General features: G+C 40.8%; 1 protein-coding gene across 1 annotated transcript in view; it reads right to left on the bottom strand.

The window, feature by feature from the left end:
* The window catches only part of LOC139728512 (aminopeptidase Ey-like), a 36660-nt gene extending 30737 nt beyond the window's left edge, over positions 1 to 5923 (bottom strand). The window contains exon 1 of the mRNA XM_071639449.1: positions 5736 to 5923. Coding sequence (XP_071495550.1) covers positions 5736 to 5923 — 188 coding nt within the window. The remainder of the gene's footprint in view (positions 1 to 5735) is intronic.
* Positions 5924 to 17642: the final 11719 nt, after the last annotated feature.

The raw sequence follows: 17642 nt of genomic DNA on the forward strand, positions 1-17642 counted from the left end.
GAATTCTATACCGTCTACATGCAATAAGGAAATTTTGTTCTATAACTTATAAGTTATAACTGTCAGTGTTAACGTTAGAGCCAATAGAGGTCTGTCTACAGCCTAGTAGGCCCAACTGTTAGGTCAAAATCTCTTCAGTAGGCCTATGTTTTCAGGCTTGTTCTAATGCACTTGTCAATGTAATGACGCACCCCACTACCCCCGGACATGGGTGCGTCATGGTCATTTTTTGACTGACCACACGGGGTTTTTGACGCACCCCCACAGTCACTTTTTGACGGACCACACGGGGTTTTTGACGAACACCACAGTCACTTTTTTGACGGACAACACGGGGTTTTTGACGAACACCTAGGTCACTTTCTTGACGGACATCCTCGGTACATTTGACGCACCCCGTAAATACTGAAAGGATTTTTGCATACGCTTTATTCACGCAATTTCATTTTCTTTCGGTTCGTAAGCACAATTTGTCAAAGTTTCGGCAAGTTTCCCTTACCCTGGCCCTGTAAGCACCGTACCGTCATTCACCGTACATCACTCTGCTGCTATACTACGATATTCCGAATGTATGTGCATGCAATCCATAGTCACCTGGCCATGACTTGTCTGCAGATGCGCTGTATGTGCGCGGCCATTTCTAGTCCGGTTGAATGCAACACATGGACGATGTACGTTCGATGAGGAATAACGAGCACGCTGCTCACTTGCGAATTGCACAGCGTTAGCGAGAGTGTCGCGCACCACTAACACTCGACTTGCCTGCTACTATACTGCAGGTACGCGCAGTACGCACCACGCAACGGTATACCAAAGATCGTATACGGAATTCCGTATACGATCTTTGATTTTACTACAGTACTGTGAGGTTGAAATCGTTACATCGCTAAACAGTCCGTCTGGCTTGAGATTGAGTATGCGTGATTTCATGAGTTTGTTGGAAAGAAAAATGTGAGGAGAAAGGGTGGCTTTTAAATCATTTGCTTGCCAGATTCGGGCAAGCATTTTTCCCTCTTAGGCCTACTCCAAAACGCTTCCCGACTTTGATTTTCACTTGCCGCGGGAAAGCGCTCACTGTAAATTCACTCGCGGGTGGTACGTACGTGTATCCGGTACTGGTAGCGTGCAAAAATGCGTGCAGTTTTCCATAGCCAAGTGCATACCATGACGCACCCCTCGGTTCAGAATAATGCGTGTTATTTTCCATAGCCAAGTGACGTACCATGACGCACCCCTCGGTCAAAAATTTGACGACAATGATGGGATTTTGACGCACCTCTCGGTCAAAAATTTGACGGACATAGCTGGTAAAATGACGCACACCTGGGTCACAAATTTGACGGACCAAACGAGGAAATGACGCACCCATGTCCGGGGGTAGTGGGGTGAGTCATTACATTGACAAGTGCATAAGTGAGGAGTCACGTCATGTAATGCCGTGTTCTGTTTATCGAATTATAGCAATGACATTGTTTTATTAATGCGGTGTAGGTCTATTGTATCTTTCAATTCATATATCAGGGAAGTGGACACACCAACATGCACAGAAACCAGGGAACAAGTAACTCTGGCCGGAACGATGAAGCAGTACGTACGTGTTCGGGTCGCTGGTGCGGTTAGGGAAAAAGGTAGACTCTACATTGATCAGAGAGACAGCCCGGGACAGACTGTTGACAACATCGGCCAGAACCGTAGGCTTAACACTAGCCAAGAATGAGCTGGGCGGCCACAAGAATTCATCGATCAGAATAAGAGCCCGGGATAGCCCATTTGCAGCATCAGCCAGAACCCTGGGCTAGTCAAGAATTTGACCGAAAGATCGGTCTGTATCTGTCCGTCGGGGAATGTTCCGCGGAGACTACGTCTGGCTTCAGAGGACAGCGTTAATGGCAAAATATAAAAGAGTCCTCCGGACAGACGGATCTTTCTGTCTAGTCAAGAATGAGCTGTGTGGCTAAGACGATACATCGATCAGAATGACAGCCTGTGATAGCCCGTTGACAGCATCAAACAGAACCCTGGGCTAGTCAAGAATGAGCTGGGTGACCAAAAGAATACATCGATCAGAATGACAATTTTAGCCCGATAGCCCGTTGACAGCATCGACCAGAAACCTACGCTAGCCAAGAATGAGCTGAGTCAAAGAAAAAACACTGATGCTGCCAGAGAAAACCTTTGAGAAATATGTAGATAGGGTAGGTAAGTCCGTTTGCATTGACTTATAGTGTATTTTATAGCTGCTCTTTCAGAATCTGCCGTCAACCAAATATTCATGTCAGGCGACTTTTTGTTGGTTTGTGTGATGGAGGGTCACATATGTTTTGTTATGATCCCAATACAGTATTTGCAACTTACAATGTACCAGTGATAATGTTTCACTATAATTTGCGTTTAACAGCTTTGAATCAACTGTATTGGGGGGGGGGGGGGGGGGGGAGGGGGGGTAGACGTAATGAGATCAGACCAGATGCCAATCTGAGAAGTGGAGTCATTCATAGTTCTAAACTTTAAAAGCACAAACGGAAAATACTCTTCATACTTCTCCAGTCATTGTGTGGTCGATTTCGGCACACTTTTAAAGTTTGCATCTAAACTGGTAAAACTTATTGCATTTATACCCACGCAGGAATTACGCATTGTGTAGAGAATTGAAGATTATGTAATTTATTTCAAAGCACTGATGCACCTCTTGTCACCAGTTTATATTGCTTTTGCAGAAATACAAAATGTGCATGTACGTGGTGGTGGTGTTTAAAAGACTGTTGGCAAATTTGGTGAACAAAATGACAAATGCTAACAACATATTATTGTCATAGGCAGGTTATAGGGCAGCAAATTCAAACCTCAGCTTTAGGCCTGCATTGTATATAGTTTACTCTAATGAATTTGTTGCTCTGCTTAAAAAAAAAAGTGTAAATGAGGAGTTTGTTTGCAAAAAACCGATAAGTCCATATTTGCCAAATGGAGATATTTGCGATTAAAGGTCAAGAAAAATAAAGAGAACAATAAGAAAATGTTTGCTTCTTTTGACCATAACTTCAAAAATGTACCTTTATATGTAGTAACCAATATATAATTTGAAAGGTATTATTTTGTACTTTATGACAGAGACCGTACTTCAAAATCTTCAAAAAATAATGGACTTATCGGTTTTTGCTATCAAACTCTTCAATTTTTTATCGATTCCCAATGTTATATATTTTAGATCATGGTTGAGGAATTTTGTTCATTCATGCTTGTGAAACTGTGTGGATGTGGTATCCTAGCTCTTTTCCCCTTTGGATTCTTATTATCCTTCTCATTATAAAACAATGTGTTCTTTTCTTTTCTTTTCTTTTTTGTGTGTGTTTTCGTAGGACATGCTGTAAATTGTCAGAAGTCATGATTAACCTGAATTGATACTCTTCTTGTATTTGCAGTTGTATAGATGTGTCTATGGTGCTTTCAAATTGCAGAACAACAACAACAACAAAAAAGGTCACTCGTATACAAACAAAGATAAGTTAATTCAAGTAATCGACGTTATGAATGTAAAGTGAAGTGAAGAAGTGTAAAGCTTATCCTATCCTAAGTATCATACCAGCAATATATTGTATGTTTTCTGTGACAATACCAAAGGTCCTGTTTAATGGAATTGTTTTCCTGCCCTTTGTATTTGCTTTTAGGACAAATATGCGTTAAAAGAAAAAAAAAACAACAACACCGAACAAACTAGCAAATAAGATTATGTGGAAAAAGTTCCTCATACTACTTAAGCAGGTAATGTACTTGACTTCTGCCTATCTTAAGACTTACACAATTACTGTATCTCATCCATGCAGGAATTATTTCACAGAGAATTAGAAATTTTGTTATGTATTTCAAAAGCCTGATGCACCTCTTGGTATTTCATATCATCTGTACAGAGATGTGTGATGGTGTTTCAAGAACTGCTCGGTACACAAATGACAAATATTGTGGGAAAAATTAGTGAACAAATGAAAATATTTTGTTAAGAATATTTGACAGATTATAACATGACAAATACAAACCTCACCTTTAGATTGTAAAAGTGAAGGTGAATAAATACATTTCTGCGAATTTGTGAAAGAACAAATTTCTATGGTTTTCAGTTATTAAGTAATGTTTCATGAAAAAATATTGGTGAATGTCATGTACATGTATTCATGCTTGTGAAAGTGTGTGTGCATGGGTGTGTAATCCTTGCTCTTTTTTTTTTTTCTAGTGTCAATGATAATGTATGATATGCTGACGTATTTCCAATATACATGTTTTGAACGTATGTTTGACTGATGAGATGAAATTCAGATGAATTCATTTCATTTCAAATGAGTTTGTGATGCCCATTTTCAATGCAGATAGGTAATGTACCTTTAAGAATGGTGCCAGTGAAGCACCTTACCAGCACTGCATGTGAAACACACCAAAAATACACAGACATCAATTCACATACTACATTCTAAGAAAAAAAAAAGGTTCTTTTGAGCACCATTAAATGGTTCTCAGCACTGTCACAATAGCGACACCTTTTTTGGAGCCTGTGAGAACCTTTTTTAAATGGTGCCTGTCAGCACCTTTTAACATTGGTGCCCATTAGAACCTTTTCCAATGAAATGGTTCCCATGAGCACCTTTTGAAAAGAGTCGAAAAGGTGCCCATCTTTAGTCAAAAAGGTGCCCATGGGCACCTTTTAAATGGTACTCACGAGCACCATTTCATCGGGAAAAAGGTTCTAATGGGCACCTTTTGCAAAAGGTGCCGACAAGCACCATTTAGAAAAGGTTCTCACGAGCACCTAAAAGGGTGTCGCTATTGTGACAGTGCTGAGAACCATTTAATGGTGCTCAAAAGAACCTTTTTTTCTAAGAGTGTAATAGACAGGAATGCTACAATGTTTCTGATGTCACCTGCATTTAGACAACGACATAACGAAAATATAAAGAGAATTCCATCAAAAATGTCGTGTTTTGTGAAAAGAGGGATACGCAATCCTTCCACTCGTTACAGGCATGTCTTGAGAGTAATAATTCCTTCTGAAAGAGTAAGACAAGCGCTCTTTCATTATGATGGAAAATGGAAATGTGCTATAGTGATATTCTCTTTTCTTTATATCATTGTTCTACGATTTGACATCACGAATTGGAATTGAGCTTTCTAAGCCTGCGATGGTTGCATCGATACTTCGAACACAAATCACAAATTTTGAAGAGATTGCCCGATTTTCCTTAAACTCCAATGCCATGTTCCATAATATATACACAGGCGTGAGGGGAAAAAAACGTGTCAAGTGGTGTAAGCGTATATATAAGAAAGACTCCCCCTCACCCCCCCCCCCCCACCCCCGCCGCGTGAGAGTCCTAGCTACGCCCAACGCGTGAGGCTTAGTCGTTCTGTGTACCGGTAAATGCAAGAGAATGCTTACATTAGCAGACTAGGGCAAATATAACGTGGTCAGGTGATGAAAGCACATCATGTATACATCATGCTGGGATCGACGTGAGAAATACACGTACACTGTGGGAATTTATCATGATTGATGGATATTTAGATTGATCATCATGATGTACATTGTAAACATGTTTACATGCACAACCATTCATGAGGTAAAGTCAAGACAAGAGTTGAGAAGAGAAAATAAAGCGCTGAGTGAGTGTGCTAAAATTAATACTATAATCATGGACAAGAATAGAATCAACATGTGTTCCTATCAAAACGGATTAAACACGAACACTCACGTTGCTTGGCAATCGCGTTTATTTTTTGCTCCCAGTAGGCCGCATAGCAGCCCCACAACGATGGCCAGCACCACGACCAGTCCCACTGCAGTGATGATGGTGTTGGTAGACACGAAGCGCTTTCCCGGCTTGTAGTCTTCGTCGGGAATCCTGTCATTGTCCACGTCAAGTGAGTCGAAGCTGAGCATTATTATTGTCGTCTCGAGAAACAGCAATACAAATACTGTAATGACTGTCAATACACAGTGCTTTGATGACTGAGACACTATCCCTGGCTGATGAGAGGTATAGCGGTGTATTCACGATAATATAGCGGTGTATGGTGTACTGGGATATGTAGGTCAAGGAACAGCGGGAGAAACCGCTGCCAAATGCTGGGTAGTCGCGGAACGTCGCGATTTGGGGGATGATCGTCGAGTTGGTTGATCGAAAATATGCTGCACGAGCGATAGAGAGCATCCAGTGCGAAGCCGCTAGCAGATGACGGCAAATGTCAACGGGAGAAGGAAAAAAATCGTGTATGATGAATGCAGACTGGTTGGTTCATGCGCTTGTCGCATAAGCAGACGATGTTTACAGCTACAAGCTCGCATGTGTGGCTATGTAGGTGAGTTCACGCTTCTCCGTGACAGAAGCTCCGCCCTGAAGCAAAGAAGAGAGCCCACGTCATAATGATTTGCACGATCAACGTTGTGAATAGAAAGGAGAGTTCTGACGGAGAACTGCGAAATTGTATTATATCATGCTACCATGATGCTCTCTGTCGTCCTACCATACGGTGAATCAGACTGCACGGTTTGTCCGCGCAGACTAACTAGAGCTAGACGAAGCCACAGATGAAGAAGTCAACGAATGAAAGATCGCGGTGTCCCGTACTTCCATCCCTCTCTCCCTCTCGCATTCGTAATGAGATATTCCGCGCTCCATGAGTCGATTCGTTGAGGCCGCCCGCCCGCCCTTATCTCAAATGCTCCAGGCTCCCTCTTCGTACGAAACCGAATAACATCGAGGTGATCATCGAAGATAATCACGTGCGCTTCTGGACTCTGTGGCAATCGCCACTTGCTTGGCTACATAGAGGATGGATCTAATATTGGTGATGTAGTGTCCGCTCCTTCGCTTGGGCTTATAATAATTATAGAACGTAACTTTTAATAGCCCGTTTGCAACGTATACCCGGTCGCGAGGGAGGAAGACGGGTGAGCTAGTGTATGATAATAATTGTTCTCCACGACAGCGCGTTGTGATCTATCGACACGTTTATTTATGCGCTTCACCGGCCATTAAGTCCTATCGACTCAATCATTGATTTTCTCCGTCTTTCCTTCTTTATTGCCCAAGACCCCTTCTTGCCCTACCCCCCCCCCCCATCCCTCCCTGGCCTCCCCCTCCTCCCCGCTCCCCGCGCCTCTCTTCCTTTCTCCAACTATCCTAACCATGTTTCACAGCGCACGCCCATACTTCACGAAATCAATAACAGGCGATTTAGCAATAAACCATTTACTGCGAAATTCCACTGTTTGGCCGTGACTTGTCAGTAAGAGAGCAGACTATAATGAAAGATAGAAAATGGAGAAAAGGAGAGTTCACTATACGCCATGGCAAGTAGCTCCATGGTTACACCATGGAGCTTGTAGATCCATGGTTACACAGAGAAATAAAATAGGAGAGAGAGCCGGGAGGCTCTCCTGTGGGTGTGTGAGGAGGGCAGCGATAGAAAGCTAGCTGGCGAGGGAGCGTTAACAGGTCCCAACGGAACAAAATCACAGAAAGGCATGTGAAAAAATCACCAAAGATCATTAAAAAAATCACCAAATTTGAAAAAAAAAAATGTAATTGAGGATTCAATTACAAGACAAACACGATCATGTCAATGAAACTCTGTCAAGCACTCTCTGCATGACATGCGAGTCTCGTTTCAAAATGCTTCATCCACACGTCGTACACGCACAATACATGCAAAACGTGTACAAAATGTGAATGCCTAGTAGGCCTACTCAATAATTATGCGTGTTTGTGTTAGTGTGTGTGTGTGTGTGTGTGTGTGTGAGTGAGAGAGAGTGTGTGTGTGTGTGTTTAGTGACAGAAGACGCACATGTTATGTTTCTAAAGGAAATTGCGATGTATATAGTTTGTGGAGAACTTTGGGGAAAATGCATTTTCTTTTTTTTTATTTATTGTTATTATTTTCCCTTGGTCTTGAAATCACCGAAGAATTACGAAAAATCACCAAATACTGATTTGGTTGCCAGGCTAAAATTTTGTCACCAAGGGTTTCCAAAATTCACCGAATTTCACCCTTATTGGTTACCGAAATCACCATCTGGCAACGCTAGCCGGGCGAGGGAGATCAAATCCAAACATTTCCCTGTAATAGCGCCATCACTCGATTTGTATTTTAGATGCAAGGTGTCAAGGGTTCGACATGTAAAAAAAGAAACAAAACAAAAACAAAAGTAAACTAAACTAAACAACAACAACAATAATAATAAAATAAAGAAGAAGAACAACAACAGAGATGAAAACTTCAAATAAAATTATTGGAATATCTGACCAGCCATATACTGTAGTACACGCAAGGGCTGGTGATTCTATAAAATGCTTCATGACATTGGATGGAATGTGATCTGTCATTTGGTCTACTGCCACTTCGTCTAATAGGCATTAAAATTTTAGTCTCAACCCAGCTGGTCTGATCCCATTTCGTCTACAACCACTCCGTCTAATGACCATTTTAATAGTCCAGTTGCCAAACATAGCCCCATTAGATTACCAATTGGTCTACTTCCATATGGGTTATGCCCATTTCATCTAATACCCACAGTTTATTAGACAAAATGGGAAAAAATCCAAGGATGAAAAATTGCAATTAGACCATCTGGTTATTAGACGAAACGATAATTAGCCAAACTGGGCATTAGACCAAGTGAGAATTGGACCAAATGGGCATTAGATGAAATTGATACTAGACCAAATGAGTTTAGCTGTAGTGGTGTTTGACGAACTGGAAAGTAGACCATCTGATATTACACCAAGTGGCAATAAACCCTTATATACAAATTAGCAATATACAATAAAAGAAATACGAGTGACGTCATATTTGAGAAAAAAAAAGGAAAGGAAAATTAGAAAAACGCGAGGATATACAGACATAATTATATACGTACGATAGGGGAACAAAGATTGAAGGAAATATGGAGACGAGAGCGAGAGGAAGAGAAATGGAGAGGAAGAGAGGAGAGTGAGAAGAAATGTTAAAAATTGATTGTAAAGAAGGCACAGCCTGTTAAAAAAAAAAAAAAAGCTAATGTAGTAACTAAGAAAGGTACGAAATAGAAACCAGTAATCTAAACACATGTGTCATCATAATAATATAATAACTACAAAATTTGGTCAAATTGTCTGTTTTCTTTTCACAACTTAATTTTGGGTATTTCCAGTAATTATATTCTTTAAGTTACAAGTTCTTTCGCTGTTCATCAAAGAGGCTGCACTGAAAAAGGTGATGAAATCCATTTCCAATATTATCCTCTATGCAATGTGTACAAAATCTCTCATGTCTAGTAATTCGATTATAACTTCCAGAAACAATTGGCAATGTGATTGATTGTGATTAGCACAACGGAATTTGCATATATTGTTTTGCCTGCGAATCATTCAAGTGTTCGAAATATTTCTCAGACATGGAACTCATGCTTGAAAATTCAATAGTTCAAACATTGGGAATGTTCATCTATACATCATTAGTACGCCACTCTTGTTTTTAAGGGCATAATTATTTGCAGATGAAACAAAAACCTGGCATTAGTGCTTTAAAATAGTTCTAAAATGTGAGTTAGGGATAGATGAAACCACTGTAAAAATTTGAATCCGTAAATCAATGTTAAGTATTGTTAAATACATAAAATGTGAACAATAGTTATAATGAGAATGTTTCCAGACTAAACCGTCTACAGTTATGGTTTATTGAGAAAAATGCTGATATCTCCTTATGTTTTACGCTTTATTGCGAAAATTTTATATAGTAGAATGTTTTGTGATACAACAGACCTATACATATGCATCAAATGTGATATCTTGAACATTCTTTAAATCACTGCTCCCATGGGTAAACTGGACCTTTAATGTCATGTAATCTGTCGCTAACTAAGTAAAGCCAGAAAGAGTGGGATTTGATGTTTGATTGTTCACAATTTCCATGAGACATGTTGTCAAAAATATCTTGTTTATTGTAATGATCACGACATAGAATTCTCTCGCCTTACAGATAAAAAAAATGAAAATTGTACAGAACATGTGCTATCTTTAACATGTTATAATTAGTATATTATGATTATTATAGGTTTTTCCGGCTAATTTCGCACTTTTGTCAGTTTATTTGATAGAAGGTTCATTCAATTTTGTAAAACCCCTCGTTATCGCACAGTCTGTCTTTCAAAATTACAACTCCGCTTGTGCGTTCAATTTAGAATTTCGATCAATGAAATTTGCACATGTGGCTTTCGAATTCGTAAAAAGGGCATTCAAATTCGTCATCACTCGCCAAAAGGGGTATTTGAGTCATTCAATTTCGCGAATGGGCAGTCAAATTCCAAACATTTTCATTCAAATTTACGTCATGTTATTTCTCTTTTGAAAAGGTGAGAACATTCAAACGTGTATTTCTATGTGACTTTTTGTTTCATCGACATACTGTTAAGCAGTAAAAGTATCATATTTTTTACCCTAAAAACTCGAGTTTGCTGTTCTGTAACGCCCCTTTTCTTTCATACATGTCATTATAGGCCTACATGTATACTACAGATTAACTTCATCTTCTTACAGTCATGACAGCACATGTTAGATACAGACGTACACTGTATATCTCAAGAAGACAGAGAAAGAATTATAGGAACATTGATGATCATAACCTTGACTTCCTAGAACTGGCCGACACATTCGGAATACAAAGCGCTCAACGGCCTGATAAGTTGTGGCCACATGCACGATCTTCGGATTTGGAGACTCAATGAGCACATCGAAAAAAAAAAAGACTGTTGCCAAAATCTCTAACATAAATAAAGTATGAAATGTAATGATGCTTACAAAACAATAACTATATGTTAAAAAAAATAAAGAAAGAACCAAAGCATAAACATGTGTGCTAAATTGACTGCAAAAGATGTTAAATTGGATGCCCAAAAATGAATTCGAATGAACGAGCGCAGCATATACGTGATCACGTGACTATATCATTCTAAATTGAATGAACGAATAACGAAATGGTGCTTGTCTTACGAATTTCAACTGAAAAAAGTGTTAGCTGTAATTAGAATGAGGTTAAGGGTAATTTGAATGCTCCAAAATGAATTTGAATGAAGAGATCATAAAATTGAAATACCGAACATGTCATCTACGCTAAAATTTGCTAAATTGAATGCAGCAATATAAGGAATTGGACTGACAAAAGTGCGAAATTGGCCGGGAAAGCCTACTGTGAACAAGTCTATATCCCCACAGTTTCTTTAAAACTATATTTACCTACTATTTCACTTTCCATAAACCACGCAATTCGGAGTTCGTCTGTGTAATCCAAGCAGTTCCTTACAATATCCACAACAGAAAGTCTCAATTTGGGCGAGGTCTTCAAAACCCCAAATTTCAGAGTAAAATGGACATTTGATAGTGTTTAAATAGCTCTAATAGTTTTATGTCAATCGAGAACAAGAAGAGGTAAAATTTTACTTTTCATCGAGTTTTGCTACAAGTAATTAACACGCTCTTCTGGGTTGAGATACTTGTTTGTTTGTTTATAGCTTTCTTGGAATTATCATAAAATTGAACGTTGTTCTTAATACTAAAGTAGACATTGTCATCGGCTCATTGCAGACACAAATTTCATCATCCCCAAAAAGGAAGGGATAGGAACTGTTTTAACCTCCCCAGGGGAAAATAGATAACTATGGCTTAAGCTGCCATAATATTGGCAATAAGCAAATACAAAATAAAAGAATATCATCAAGAGCTATCAACGGCGTAGCCAGGATTTCATCTTAGGGGGGGCGGTTAGTCTGCGAGGGAGCGAAGCGACCGAGCCCGAGCGAGCGGAGCGAGCGAGGGGGGGGGGGGGGGAGGGTGTGGGAGGGGGGTGTCCCCCCTCCCACGGTAAGAACCTTTTGCATTTTGATGTTGTAAATGGTGCAATTTGATGCATGTTTTTGCGCGTTATATCGACGTGAAACAGTCCCACTTGTTTAAGGTAGCAGTTTATTTTGATGTAAATTATTATTGAACAATTTGCCTATAAAATGCTATAAGTTAAATACACTTCTTGTATTAATTCTTTTCACTGAATATCATGGACGCGACTGAACCCGAGCAAGCTGAGCGAGTGAAGGGGGAGGGGACGTGTGGGAAGGGGGGTGTCCCCCTCCCACGGTGAGAACTGTTTGCATTTTGATGTTGTAAATGGTGCAATTTGATGCATGTTTTTGCGCGTTATATCGACGTGAAACAGTCCCACTTGTTTAAGGTGGCAGTTTATTTTGATGTAGATTATTATTGAACAATTTGCCTATAAAATGCTATAAGTTAAATACACTTCTTGTATTAATTCTTTTCACTGAACATCATGGACGCGACTGAACCCGAGCGAGCGGAGCGAGTGAAGGGGGAGGGGAGGGTGTGGGAGGGGGGTGTCCCCCTCCCACGGTGAGAACTTTTTGCATTTTGATGTAGCAAATGGTGCAATTTGATGCATGTTTTTGCGTGTTTTAACGAGTTGAAACAGTCCCACTTGTTTAAGGTTGCAGTATATTTTGATGTAGATTATCATTGAATAATTTGCCTATAATAATATGGTATAATTTAAATACACTTCTTGAATTACTTCTTTTCACTGAATATCATGAACGCGACTGAACCCGAGCGAGCGGAGCGAGCGAGGGGGGAGGGGAGGGTGTGGGAGGGGGTGTCCCCCTCCCACGGTAAGAACTTTTTGCATTTTGGTGTTGTAAATGGTGCAATTAGATGCATGTTTTTGCGCGTTTTATCGACGTGAAATAGTCCCACTTGTTTAACGTAGCAGTATATTTTAGTGTAGATTATTATTGAACAATCATTTGCTTATAAAATGGTATACGTTAAATACACCTCTTGTATTAATTCTTTTCACTGAATATCATGAACGCGACTGAACCCGAGCGAGTGGAGCGAGTGAAGGGGGAGGGGAGGGTGTGGAGGGGGGTGTCCCCCCTCCCACGGTGAGAATTTTTGCATTTTGATGTTGCAAATGGTGCAATTTGATGCATGTTTTTGCGTGTTTTAACGAGTTGAAACAGTCCCACTTTTTAAGGTTGCAGTATATTTTGATGTAGATTATCATTGAATAATTTGCCTATAATAATATGGTATAATTTAAATACACTTCTTGAATTACTTCTTTTCACTGAATATCATGAACGCGACTGAACCCGAGCGAGCGGAGCGAGCGAGGGGGGAGGGGAGGGTGTGGGAGGGGGTGTCCCCCTCCCACGGTAAGAACTTTTTGCATTTTGGTGTTGTAAATGGTGCAATTAGATGCATGATTTTGCGCGTTTTATCGACGTGAAATAGTCCCACTTGTTTAACGTAGCAGTATATTTTAGTGTAGATTATTATTGAACAATCATTTGCCTATAAAATGGTATACGTTAAATACACTTCTTGTATTAATTCTTTTCACTGAATATCATGAACGCGACTGAACCCGAGCGAGTGGAGCGAGTGAAGGGGGAGGGGAGGGTGTGGAGGGGGGTGTCTCCCCTCCCACGGTGAGAATTTTTGCATTTTGATGTTGCAAATGGTGCAATTTGATGCATGTTTTTGCGTGTTTTAACGAGTTGAAACAGTCCCACTTGTTTAAGGTTGCATGGTAGATTATCATTGAACAATTTGCCTATAAAAAAATTGTATAATTTAAATACACTTCTTGTATTAATTCTTTTCACTGAATATCATGAACGCGACTGAACCCGAGCGAGCAGAGCGAGCGAGGGGGAGGGGAGGGGGTGTCCCCCCTCCCACGGTGAGAACTTTTTGCATTTTGATGTTGCAAATGGTGCAATTTGATGCATGTTTTTGCGCGTTTTATTGACGTGAAACAGTCCCACTTGTTTAAGGTTGCAGTATATTTTGATGTAGATTATCATTGAACAATTTGCCTATAAAATGCTATCATTTAAATACGCTTCTTGTATTACTTCTTTTCACTGAATATCATGAACGCGACTGAACCCGAGAGAGCGGAGAGAGCGAGGGGGGAGGGGAGGGTGTGGGAGGGGGTGTACCCCCTCCCACGGTGAGAACTTTTTGCATTTTGATGTTGCAAATGGTGCAATTTGATGCATGTTTTTGCGTGTTTTAACGAGTTGAAACAGTCCCACTTGTTTAAGGTTGCAGTATATTTTGATGTAGATTATCATTGAACAATTTGCCTATAAAAAAAATGGTATAATTTAAATACACTTCTTGTATTAATTCTTTTCACTGAATATCATGAACGCGACTGAACCCGAGCGAGCAGAGCGAGCGAGGGGGAGGGGAGGGGGTGTCCCCCCTCCCACGGTCAGAACTTTTTGCATTTTGATGTTGCAAATGGTGCAATTTGATGCATGTTTTTGCGCGTTTTATTGACGTGAAACAGTCCCACTTGTTTAAGGTTGCAGTATATTTTGATGTAGATTATCATTGAACAATTTGCCTATAAAATGCTATCATTTAAATACGCTTCTTGTATTACTTCTTTTCACTGAATATCATGAACGCGACTGAACCCGAGAGAGCGGAGAGAGCGAGGGGGGAGGGGAGGGTGTGGGAGGGGGTGTACCCCCTCCCACGGTGAGAACTTTTTGCATTTTGATGTTGCAAATGGTGCAATTTGATGCATGTTTTTGCGTGTTTTAACGAGATGAAACAGTCCCACTTGTTTAAAGTTGCAGTATAATTTAGTGTAGATTATTATTGAACAATTTGCCTATAAAATGGTATCATTTAAATAATCTTCTTGTATTAATTCTTACACTGAATATCATGAACACTGTCTGTTCAGCAGTCAAACAGAAAAAGCATGCACACGAGGGTGTAGATAGGGGCATATCCCCTCCCACACGAAGGTGATTTTGCGTTTTCAGACCTGAAATTCAGCGATCTGTTGCAAATTTTTGGTGTAATACTTTTTCATCGAAGTGATAAAATCACGGAATGTAGCTCTTATTCCGAATGTGCACCATCTGTGTGTATGTATAAAGTCTAGTGAGGTATATATAGAGGAAGGGGGATTCCTCCTCCTGCTCGCGGAGCTTTTGCGTTTTTAGAATTGAAATAAAGCGATCTGGGTATAGCCACAGTCTATACTTCTATGCATGGTGGAAGGGGGGGGGGGGAGGGGCGGGGGAGCAGGGAGAAGGCGTGGGCGAGTGTTATCCCCACCCTTCCCTTCCGATCGAGCTTTTGCCTTTTTAAGGTTGAAATTGAGATATCTCATCTACGCATTTTTGATGGAATCAACATTTGGGAAATCACACACACACACACACACACACACAAAAAAAAAAAAACTGATTGGGGGGGGGGGGGGCTGAGGGAGGAAAGGGTCGATTAAAAGGGGAAATTCCCTTATACATGAGGGAACCTTGAGTTTTCGGAATATAAGTGATAAGTCTTGTGCACTCAGAATTATTCATAATTTTTTGTAAATCTAAAAAGTGTACTAAGCTAGGGAAAGAGGCACAGAGGGGGAGGGTTTGGGAGGGGGTATCCCCCTCCCAAGCACGAGAGATTTTGCATATTTTGAATTGAAATTCAACGATCTGGTGCACACTTTGAGTGAAATATTCAAAAAATATCTTATTTGATGAAAGGTTGCAAAGGAGACCCGCTTCATGTGCATGCATATACAGTATACGCGCATTTTTTTTTCCGCCTCCCAAATCCCCGGTCCAAATCTTAGGGGGGGCGATCGCCCCCATCGCCCCCCCCCCCCCCCCCCTGGCTACGCCAGTGAGAGCTATAACTACAGTTCCTTCAGTTTTTTTTTTCAGTCAACACACTCGTATTATCCAGTACACGTGCATTATGCCTATAGTATAATGTGAATAAATCAACAAACGTATTTAGTGTACTTTGTATCTCTTCTTCGGGTATGGTAGAGAACAAGTTTCATTCCTGACGTATTGTTGATAGCTGACGAAAGAGAATCAAGGCCAGAGTATCTCTGAGACAAAAATGTCGAAAAGTCGTTCGGATAATCATATCATACAAAAAATGATACCAGGTATACTGGTGATAAATTCTTGTCGTATACTTATGTATTTTAAGTGGGCCAAGACTCAAGCTCAAAGGATTTTTAAACATTATTATTTGTTCTCAGATCATCCTAGATATTCCATCGTAATTATCTTGAGGGGGTGGATCGTTCTGGGGAGGGGAGGGGAATTAGGGAGGGGATCGGAAGGGATGGGAGGGGAGGGGAAAAGGAGGGGAGGGGAAAAAGGCTTTGGTTTTATTGATTCGAGTCCCCAGAATACATGCACCATGGGTCCATGCATGCACAGACATAAAGCATGGGAGGTGGCCAAAGTTAGCTGCTAGGAGAGACCTGGCTGGGAGCTGTCAAAGGGGAAATCAGGGGGGCATTTCATGAAAGGTCTTGTCGGATAAAATATCTGACAAGTCAGTTATATCCGACAAGTTCCGAGAAATCAGCCAATCAGACTAAAGAATTTCTCAAAACTTGTCGGATATGATTGACTTGTCAGATATTTTATCCGACAAGTTCCTTCATGAAATGCCCCCCAGACCTCCTGCAGGGTCGGAATTGTATATGTCCTTATGCTGTGTGAGGTGTGCATGAGATGTGAGGGGGAGTTCAGTTGCACGCTGCTGTCTCTGTAGGGCGAATTGTACGCAGCATCGGCTGGGAAGCGAAGGAATTCATATTCTAGCAGACACTAATCAAGTAACAGAGATACTTGACTTCATACCAGCATTAGCCGCATTGCAATTTCCTCCCCGTCCCGTATTGAGACGACGTTTATGAACGAGGAACACCTGCCAGCCATCGTGCAGTTATTTAACACAGGCGCAGCGCAGGCACTTGGATACGCGGGGAGACACGCTTGGCCTCTCTTGTTGTATACTCAGTAGATAGCTGTACACTGTGTACAATCAATGTAGCATTCGCAGTGCCCGGATCGGAGTGGCCTACTGATTGGTGTACCATACCATCCGGCATCCTACCTGTCAATCCGTGGCCTCAGTCGGAGCTCTGGCCCTGATCGGTGAGTTCTATTTTAGTGACAGTGGTATGTTGTTGTTGTTGTTGTTTTAGATTGTGGAGCTCTCTGCCGGGTGGGCAATTTGCTCCAAAAAATATAATTATTCAGATATGCCTGAAATTTAATTATAAAAACCTAAACTACTTTAAATTATTTACAAAAAAGCAAATTACATTTATTTTCATATTTACAATGATATATATACAACGGAAGGAAGGGGACAGGGTTCCGGAAATGATGTCATCTGCCTACTCCTGCATCGAGAGAAATGCAGGGTTACGCCGTTCCCGTCGGCAAAGCAGGTATAGGACCCGCCCGCCGACGCCGGTGGTATGCTGGTGTTGGTCTGCTTTTATTGTGTCAGTGTGATCTACATGTATGATTACCATGATAATTATGTAAACATGCACCATGCTCAAACGAAGTTTAGCAAGTGGAGGACTGGTAGAGTGCGTGCTTACCGGGTAGCTACATGTAGTTTATGAAAGGAGTAATAAGAAGAGTGATGTACTGTATGATTCAAGCAAACGTTGCACTGGATATTAATAGTCTATGGGCGCTACAGCTCTCGCATTGCGAAATGTTTGGCATGTAATCGATGTTTACTCCTGCA

Source organism: Diadema antillarum, unplaced genomic scaffold (genome assembly GCF_040938485.1).
Source record: "Diadema antillarum isolate AM-2024a unplaced genomic scaffold, OU_Dant_1.0 seq00000182_RagTag, whole genome shotgun sequence".
In the NCBI taxonomy this organism is placed as follows: domain Eukaryota; kingdom Metazoa; phylum Echinodermata; class Echinoidea; order Diadematoida; family Diadematidae; genus Diadema; species Diadema antillarum.